This window comes from Athene noctua, chromosome 4 (assembly GCF_965140245.1).
Source record: "Athene noctua chromosome 4, bAthNoc1.hap1.1, whole genome shotgun sequence".
Lineage (NCBI taxonomy): Eukaryota > Metazoa > Chordata > Aves > Strigiformes > Strigidae > Athene > Athene noctua.
The window spans coordinates 57922824-57932686 of record NC_134040.1 but is presented as its reverse complement, the minus strand read 5'-3'; the positions used below and the strand labels follow the sequence as shown (position 1 = coordinate 57932686).

Here is a 9863-nt window from a genome sequence, read left to right as displayed (position 1 = left end):
TGAAATGTGTTTGGGGAACAGATACACAGGGAAATTCTTCCATAAATTGGCTTGAGAATAGTCTTTTCACACATTCTTTCTTCAAATGGTATTTATTTCCAAACTGGACTGAATGAAGATACAGTATAGGTGTTAGACTTGTGCTAGATTTAAGTCCATCTTTTTATGTTCATAGGAAATCCAGCATCAGGTCATTGGAAAGGGGAGCCTGCTTCGCAGTGGGCAAGAGCATGTAGCAGTGCTGTTCCATCAGCAGGGAAGCCTCAGCTGCCCATGAGGACAGGGCAAGAGCAGAGGGGTCAGTCAAACACAAAAAAGAAGTGGGAGGATGGAGAAACCCCACAGCAGGAGTGAAATCAAATGGACCAGAGGAAGAAGGGAATAAACTGCTTGGATATTGAGAAATTGCTTGCTATTCTGTTTCAGTAAGTAACATTAAAAAAAAAAAAAAAAAAAAGAAAAAAATGTGGGGAGTAACTGCTTTAGAATACAAGCAGAACTTGACTGCTCAGTGGTTAACTGAGTGCTGTGAGTGGCTTTATTTCTGAGTCATGCAGTTATACCAGTCCTACCCAAAGGGAAACTTTTAAATCATATGTCAAAATCTTCCTTATAAAATCTGAATTTTCAAACAGTGACTAAAACAACTCAGTGTTAGATTTGTTGAGGGACCTTAAATGAAGGTGTTTTGATTGTGAATTCTTCCAGGACATTGTACTAAAAAGTTGAGTAGAGTTTGAGCAGGTTTTTACAGGAAAATAAGTGGCTGTTCTGCCACGTGGTTTGTTTGCAAATATGATTACTGCCTATCTAATTTAGGATTGAGTGGATGAAGAAATTGTTGCTGATGATGTTAGTCATGACAAAATAAAACAGATTTTACAGGAGAAGAGTAAAAAGGAAGTGTATTTCAGGGTAGCAAAGGCAGCAACTAGATTTTAAGAATTTTGTCCATCTCAAGCTTTGAAACTTCTCTGTCAAGGGGTGTAGCCACTGCCATGTTCTGGTGTGTAATGTCTCTTTTATTAACCAGCACTTCACTTTCACAGGCAGGTGCCGAGAAAAACTAACCCTTATATAACATTTTGCTTTGTCAAGATCTGAGTCCATGTTTGTGTTTCTTGTTCTCTCTGTCTTAAAAGAAGACACAGAGATGATCCTACCCTAGCCTAATCAATATCCTGCAGGATTTTTTAGCCAGTTTTCTTAGCTGTAGGAAATTAGTCCACATTCAAAGAGTTGCCTCTCCAAATAATTGTCTTTACCACCATTAAGTTGTGTAGTATATTATTTTTCTTATTGTGCTTTTATTTAATTTTAAAGATTTTATTTTGTCGTACTTACATTTTCTCAGCACAGTGAACAGGACAGACCAGTTCTTGGGTGAGTTGCTCTTTTGGCATGAGGCAGATGGAAATTTTTCTCCTAGCTCTGCTGGTTCATGTTGGTTTTCCATATCTGAGAGGGATAAACAAACCTGTCACTTGTATGTGTTGGGTTTCTGGGTGGCGGGATGGGCAAGTTTATTGAAACATGTTTTGTAGAATATCATTCACAGGAAGAAAACCTTAGTAATCCCAGACCAGGTAAGCAGTGACTGTTACCTCAGACAAGCAGACGCTGCTTCTGTAGCTCAGTGAAGTTATGGTTGTTGCAGGAGGAGTGTGCTAGCCAGAGAGAAGACATCTTTTAAAGCCCATGGCCTGAAGGTATAAGTATTTACCTGGGAGGTTGGGAAGCAGAATTTTAGTCCTTCCTTTGACCTGGCTGAGAGCTGGTGGTTAAGAGGTTCATTTCCCATATTTCTGGCAGATAGGTCCCTTTCTCTGGGACTGCAGATGCTTGTTTGCTTGCTTGCTTTCTAAAGTTGGTATTAGTATCTGTGAGGAGACTCAGGGTAAATTCATACATTAATCCAGAAGTTCTTTTCCTGGCCTGTCATGTGAAAAAATTAATGTGTTCAGGCACACTTTCTAGGTTTTTGGCTTCACCTCAGAACGTCTGTGTTTACAGCAGGCCATTTCCCTGTTACAGCTGCTCTCCTTTTGGCTAACTTCTTTCTTAGCCCAGTAGTTTTGTCACTGACCCAACTTAGGAGAAATGTGTTCATAGCTGACAGGCTTCTGGCCGTTTGTGGAGTCTGTCTTTTCCCCATGATGTTCTACTTTGTATGAGGTCCTTTATGCCGGAGGAGAGGCTTCTTGGCATGTTAGCCACCTTGTGAATGCAAGGGAGCAAACTCTAGTTGCATTATTGGCGAAGTTGGTGGGCATTTCGTAGTCTCTGCAGTGTCCTTCATTTTTTGCCTGTCTTGCTTTAGCCTAATGAGCTGCCATGTAGATCAGAGCAGGAGGTCATCAGGAAACAGGGAATGGTTGCTTCAAAGCCTTGTCTTCTGTTGCAGTCTCAAAGGATTGCAGGTGACTGGTGCTCTGGATTCTGTCATCCTACAGCATGGAGCAAGGATTGGGTCCTTAAGGTCCCACATCTGCTGCAAATCGGCCTAACTATTGAGCTATCACTTGTACAACTAACTAACTGCCTTTTCTGTTAGCTAATCCAAAGTGGAAACTACAACAGAAGATAATTCTTAGAGCTGTTGAGTCCCTATAAGCACAACTAGTGAATTTGTCATCACTTGTTGTGTAAGAAGCCAAAGTTAGCCTGGAGCATTGTTCTTTTATGTAACAGAGGGGAAATGGCTCTAGTCCAGATGATCCAGAAGCCTGAGGAGCCAGACTATCCTGTGATATTGGCCTGATTAGCTGTAAATAATTCTGACTCAAATGCCCTGTTCTGTGTCTTTGCCCTTTACTGTTTTTTTGGTGAGGGGAAGGACCTGTGTTTCCTAGCTACTAGGATATCTCCTGTGTCTATGAATGGGACTACCTGCACTGTGGGCTGTGCAGAACTGGTTTTGGCACGTGCATGGAATGAAGTATAGAGGGAGAGAGTGGGTTTATGAGTACTGGTACAGAAGTGTCTGGATAAGTAACTCAGCCATTAGGTAGGAGCATTTTTAAACCCTTAAAGATGTTTTCTGTGGGAAATACAGGGTAATCATCTCCTCGGGCACATAAGAGAGGCATGGTTAAGTGCTGGCTTCTGCCTAAATTGCACATCAGGAATTTAGGTGGTGTTTTTGAGTCACCTGGAATAACTTGTTTGGTATCACAAGTATTTAAACCTAGTCTAACTGCCACAATAATCACTAGGCCATTTTTACTAGCTCATCCGTCTCCACTGACAAGCTGGTGTGGTACAGTGAGAGCCCAGGTCGATTTGCTCTTTTCAGTCCCACAGGAACAAATGCCAATTAGCAGTGGGGGGCAGGAGCAGACACTGACCCAAATCGCAGAGGGTATTTCAGGATGGTGCTGTTACTCTTGCAGGTACTCTCAAGGAGCATCCTAAGCCTTGCATATTAGTTAACCTTTCCCATAGCTGCTATATGTGAAAGGTCTTTGATCTATGAATGAACCCAACACATGGTGCTTGTTCACTTTATGCTAACAGCAGAGATGTTATTTTTAGCCCCTGAATTCTTTTGCTCCTTCACTACTAGAGCTGAAAGACCTTTCATCCTTAAGACAGGCAACTGTTCACTACATAGTGTATTTGGGACAATGTGCTACATAAGGCTAACACCTCTACTGGGAACAATTTTTTTGCAAAATGGGTAAGTGGCTTTTAAAATAGCCATTAAAAAAATCTAAATAAAGTACTTGTGTTTTAAAAAGTTTTAAAAAGAAGTGTTTTCTTTGGAACATGTAATTTACAAAACTCACTGCAATAATCCTTGATTTAGAACAATTACTGTGCTAAAGTGCTTGTTTTTTTTTCCTTTAAAAACAAAACCAAACCCCAAACCAAAAACCAGACAGGTTTCCAGCAAAGGCTGGGATAATTGAATGTAATGGAAACGTAGCCGAGTCTTGCAAAACTCCAGTATACCGTTGCTGTTCTCTCAGAGGTCTTCTTTTCTGCTGACATCTGAGAGTACTTCCTTGTCTGGTCACTTGTTTTGCTTTTTTTAATTGTATTGAGTTTGCACAGCAAGGTTTTTGGTAGCAGGGGGACTACAGGGGTGGCTTTGGTGAGAAGCTGCTAGAAGCTTCCCCCCCCGCCGTGTCCAACAAAGCCAATACCAGACGGCTCCAAGATGGACCCATCGCTGGACGAGGCCAAGCCCATCAGTGACAGTGGTAGCGCCTCTGGGATAACATATTTCAGAAGGGGGAAAAAACGTGTGTAATGGAAACTGTGGCCGAAGAGAGGAGGAGGAGCTCCAGGCACCCAAGCAGAGATTCCCTTGCAGCCCATGGTGCAGACCACGGTGAGGCAGGCTGTGCCCCTGCAGCCCATGAAGGACCCCACGCCAGAGCAGGTCGATGCCTGAAGGAGGCTGTGACCCCAGGGGAAGCCTGTGCTAGAGCAGGCTCCTGGCAGGACCTGTGGACCCATGGAAGGAGGAGCCGACGCTGGAGCAGGTTTGCTGGCAGGACTTGTGACCCTGTGAGGGACCCATGCTGGAGCAGTCTGTGAGGAACTACAGCATGTGGGAAAGACTCACGCTGGAGAAGTTCATGGAGGACTGTCTCCTGTGAGAGGGATCTCATGCTGGAGCAGGGGAAGAGTGTGAGGAGTCCTCCCCCTAAGGAGGAAGGAGCAGCAGGGGACAAAGGGTGACAGGCTGACAGCAACCCCTATTCCCCATCCTCCTGCGTCGTTGGTGTGGAGGAGATAGAGAAATCGGGAGTAAAGTTAAGCCTGGGAGGAGGGGGGGGAAGGTGTTTTAAGATTTAGGGTTTTTTTGTCATTATGCTATTCTGATTTGATGGGTAATAAATTAATTTCCCCAAGTTGAGTCTGGTTTTGGTGAGTGATCTCTCCTTGTCTTATCTGGACTGATGAGCCTTTCATTGTATTTTCTCTCCCTTGTCTACCTGTGGATGGGGAGTGATAGAGCAGCTTTGGAGGGCACCTGGGGTCCAGCCAGGGTTAACCCACCACATTAACGTAATCACTAGTTTCTACAAGTAAATATTGCAAGAACTAATATGCTGGTTAGGTTCTTACAATTGGGTTTGTGTGCAGCGCGTGCTGGTTTAAGAGGAAGCTGGTTTATAACATTTTTAATGATGAAATTTCTTATGCAGGAGAGTTTAAAGGTCAGTTATTAACAGTCTAATCACAAAGCTTCCCTTAGGCAATAACTCACCTATATCATTTCTTGTAGCTCAAGCTTGACTCACTCCAGTCTCACACCAAACAAGATTCAGGAGCTAGAATAAAAGGCATGCTGATTCAATGTACAGTTCATAGTATTTCTTTTGCAGTGGTGCTCAAACTATTGGAATAGTTTATCTATGGCTACAGTGGGGTTTTTTCTTCCTTTTGAAATCCTTTACTAGAAGTCAGGCAGCTGTGTCTCTTTTTCAAAGCTGTGGAATAGCAGTCCCTGAACAAAAGGGGAAAGGTGTCAGAGAAGTTGTTGGTAGCGTTTGGGGCTTGAAAGACTCAAATGCTTGTGTTTTCAGTTTTGAAGTGGTGCGGAGGAGCTGTTTGCTATTGCAGGAACTTCTCACAGGCACCGCTGGCAGTAGGCAGGTCATGCCAACTCTCTGCATCCGACACCACGAAACCAGGCTCTCCACAGCTGATTCTGCATCCAGCTCCAGTCCCTGACTGTGAGATAATTTATACAGCTATAAGGAATATAACTGTAGGCTCCTACCGCTTGTGTGGCCGTGGGCTGCATCCAGAAAGAATGGAATCCAAATTCCCAATCATCAGCTTAAAACCTGAGTTCACTAAGATTTTAGTAGGAAACTGAAGATGGAGACATCACAGACCTTGGTACTTCCACTTGGGCCAGATCTGAGAAGCATAAGGGAGCACTGAGCCTGCCTATTCCTTACTCCTGGTATGAAAACAAAAGACTTCTGCTCTCTAGGAAGAAAAAGAAAGTCATCTTCCAAAATTACTTCAGGTGAGCAAACAGACACACAGTCTGTGATTGTGCCTTCCTGGGCTTGATTCTACCTTTGAGGGATTCTGGCACAAGCCATTCTCTCTCTTTTTTTTTTAAGCCAGACAATTGACTTTAGTTTTATTACAAAGCTTTTATTAAAAAACAAATGCTCAGCACATTAACTCAAACTGGAATGACAAAAAAAAAAAATCAGTTGACAGTATTTTTGGCAAAGGCTGTGCCTTACTATTTTAAAAAATGGGTACATCAATGCTCATTTCAACAACTGGCATAAAATCCCACTAACAGGCTAACAAAAACAGATACAAATACAGAACAATTGAAGTAATAATTCAAGTGCTGGGCTTTTTACAAGGAGAAGGGAAATGGGTGAGAAGGAGAACTCACTGCAGTCAGATTTGCTGGATGTATTGCTTATGTTTACAGAGTAGATGATGCAAGACTGATGTGTCTACTGACCAGCTGACTGTTTTTACATTTATTTAGTTCTATAGGACACTGTTTTGTATAGACCGAGGCCACTATTTGTTACAAATAGTTTAACGAAAAAGCCACCTTTTTTCCATACAGGTTTTTCCTCTGGCAGAAAAAAAAAAAAAAGAAAAACCCCTTTTATTTAAAAAGTATTTCAGATTTCTGACACTTGTTTAAAAGCTCATACCTAGTAAAATATACACCAAAGAAATTACAAACTAAAAGTTAAAATATAAAAGCATTCAAGTTTCTTAAAAAAGCTAAAACCAAAATTGATCCTGTCGCACCATTAAATAAAAAGAAGGTTGAGTGTGTCATCCTGGTCCAGACAAATTCCATTCCTCGATGTGCTGTATGGGGCAGCTGTGGTCTACGTTACTCTGTTGGCTGAAGCAGGCAGAGACAGCCACACTACTTTGTTTGCTGACTCGATATGGATACAGATGAGACAGGGGCTTAAGAGTGCAAGGCAGAGGTGGAGTGAAGACAAAAGCTGCTCTGCTGACCCAGGAGCTCATTTGCTCTATTTATATGGGGGCTGGACCTCGTGATAGTGAAGGATTTTGGCAGTGATTGTCTTTATGATTCAGTGTCTCTAGCAGTGACATCAGGGTGAATGACATCCTAGACAGACTCCTTGGGGGTGGTCTGTGTGGATGAAGGACACACCTAGGGTTTAACAAGCTTCCATCTCCAGAAGGGGTCCTGGTGTCGCCGCCTTTGCTTTGCAAGTTGAGAAAGCATTTCTTTTCCCACCTACAGGGAGGACAGAGAGAGAGAGAGAGAGAGAGAGAGTGATAAAGACTATATGAAGCTTTTTTTTTTCCCGAATCCTCCAAAGAAGATGTTGATGGGTCACTAACACAACTGTATAATGGAATGTGTTTGCCATGTCAAAGTTAAGTGCAGAGTATCGCTATTTGCACTCACTTGAAGTTTGCAAGAAATTTTATGGAGAGTACTTTGGATTGTAAATAGATGTCCACATCAACTAGAAAGGTGGGGTTTTATGCCATTTAGACATTGAACATATTACAGAAGTAATTCCCTTTTGTAGTGGATTTCATTTAGCTACAATAGACATCCACAGGCATTGCTACTACAGTGGTTGAGGTCAATTAAATCTCTGCTTCAGAGCCTCAACCTCTACTCCCTGCACAAATGAAGAAATGCTCTCTTCTGTAAGCAGCTGGGTAGAGGAATGTGGTGAGACTTGTGTGAACACTGACCCTACCATGCATCCACATGACCGGGGAGGATTCGTTCTGCTCTTCAAGAAGGTAGCAAACATCTTCCAGTTGCCTGAGAGCCATGGGCCTCTCACCTAGCAGTAAAGTTCACTAGGATCTTGGAGGGATATATGTTCTTCTAGCATGTGGAAAGGCCACCAATGCAAGCCGTATAGGTATTGCTCATCCAGAGAGTAATGGTTCTTCATCTACATCAGCTGACTTACACAATTGCTACCTCAACCATCAACCCTGCCCTTCTGACCCAGACAACTGGGTTATAACAGGGACTCCACCCAAAGATTGTCTAATGAGTCAGGCATTTTTCCACAGACTAACACATGCTCTCCAGTAATGGTCTCAGGATTATTGGTATCTCAAAAAAATTTATGTTAACCTCTAGGCCTCCAGGTACTACTCGGCTGCCAAACGAGTAGAGGGTTCAATGGGCAGAGCTTTTGAGAATGACCAAAATGAGCACAGGAGTGCAGCATGGTGGAGAAGGTGAGTGAATTTGCACCAGAAGAAACACAAAATGCTTAGTCATACAAAGAAGATACACTGCCAGCACCTTGAATCACGTAAGGCAAGACAGACCAAGTTTATGAAGAAATGGTTTAAACCACAAGTCAAACTTCTGTTAGACTAATCATAATAGATAGACTGCTTGAGCCTGTAAAAGCCACAAGCAGAATTAATCAGCAAATACTACAGCAGCAGTATTTAAACCAGGGTCATTTATAACTGGGCACCCTCCTCCCATCTGCTGCAGCTTCTGTGTAAGACATTACAATGAGAAGCATTTTGCCCATACTGGCTGAGTACAGCTCCCGAATAAGGAGTTAGACAGGCTAATGTAGAAAGCCTCCAAAACTGATTTTGAACCTTCTGATTTTAATGAGCGCAAGCTGAGGCCCCAAAATCTTACTAAACAAGTTGACTCCTCATCAGAGGCCACCCACATGACCATTGTTTTAGTGGAAAGGAAAGTTGAGGACACTGAAGAAGTTTAACTGCAGACTAAGTAAGGTAGAACAAGCCCAAATTTGTACCAAACTGTCCTATATAGCTGTAATTTAAAGGATGCTCTCCCCTCCCCCAAATATCACCATCCCTGATACATAACGAATATTTTTCACCTGCTGCTGGTAGCCACAAAAAGACATTTAAAGCCACTGTGGCCTCTTAAACTGCACAGCTGAAAGTCCACTGGTAGAACAGTGGTTTCAACAGAGGTGGTCTGTATTGTGACTAATTCAGTTCCTATTTCCTCATAAAACCAGCCCAAGTCCCAACTAAAAAAAGCCGCCTGAGCTTCCTGCCCTTTTTTTTTTTTTTTTTTTTATAAAGTAGCACAGTGCTCCGTAACACATGCGGATCAAAGAGTTGTGAAGGGCTCTACCTTTCCAAGGAGCACGAAAGAGAGGCCAAGCAAACAGCAGAGGAACACTGGGGAGAGCACCCTGCAGCTTTATATTTATTTTGTGCCTTTTCATCCCGGATTTTCAAAGGTTTGGTCCAGGTTGCTCTTCCTGGGAAGGTTTTCCTCTCAGTCTTACATGAAAACATTCAGCTTCCTGTTGAGGAATGGCCTTGAGGCGCCAGGCCAGTAGTTCACAGCAGTCTGATACAAGCACTGTGATTCAGAGCTACTCCCCATTAGCAGCCAGGAATGTCTACTTCACCGAAGGAAATGAAATGCTCTTCTGTTGAGATGGTTCCCTGCCTCCTCCCCCCTTCCCTTACCAGCAAGCTGTCTTTGAAGTCAGGAGGTTAAAATAACGACCACGGCCTTGCGCTAGCCCTCAGCTTTTTCAAACAGCAGCCATTGCTTCTTTCTCAATCCAAGTGCAGCTTTCGCAGTGCCTGCCTCCTTTCCATAGCCCCTCTTGGCACCTAATTATCCCCTGCTCCAATAGAGAGGCTGCAGATACTACTGTAATTTTGCAAGGGGTCAGGCACAGTGAAGCCCCTAATATTATTTCTAAGCGAATACTGCAGTACAGCGAATTACACAATAGCTATCCTGAACACAACATCTAGAACCCAACCTTTCCCCAGCTGCACGTTAAGGCTACACACTGGAAATTGCTTTTTACTGCTGATAAACCAAATAATACCTAAAAAAAATACGAATGACGATGGCGTTGCCTTACAGATATAAA

General features: G+C 43.0%; 1 protein-coding gene across 4 annotated transcripts in view; it reads right to left on the bottom strand.

Moving 5' to 3' along the window:
• Positions 1 to 6193: 6193 nt before the first annotated feature.
• LEF1 (lymphoid enhancer binding factor 1) overlaps positions 6194 to 9863 on the bottom strand; it is a 68703-nt gene continuing 65033 nt past the window's right edge. For 2 of the 4 annotated variants that reach the window (XM_074905466.1, XM_074905468.1), the window contains one exon: positions 6194 to 7225. In XM_074905466.1, coding sequence (XP_074761567.1) covers positions 7146 to 7225 — 80 coding nt within the window. In that variant the 3' untranslated portion in view covers positions 6194 to 7145. The remainder of the gene's footprint in view (positions 7226 to 9863) is intronic. The other 2 variants (XM_074905467.1, XM_074905469.1) reach the window with 1 other exon arrangement.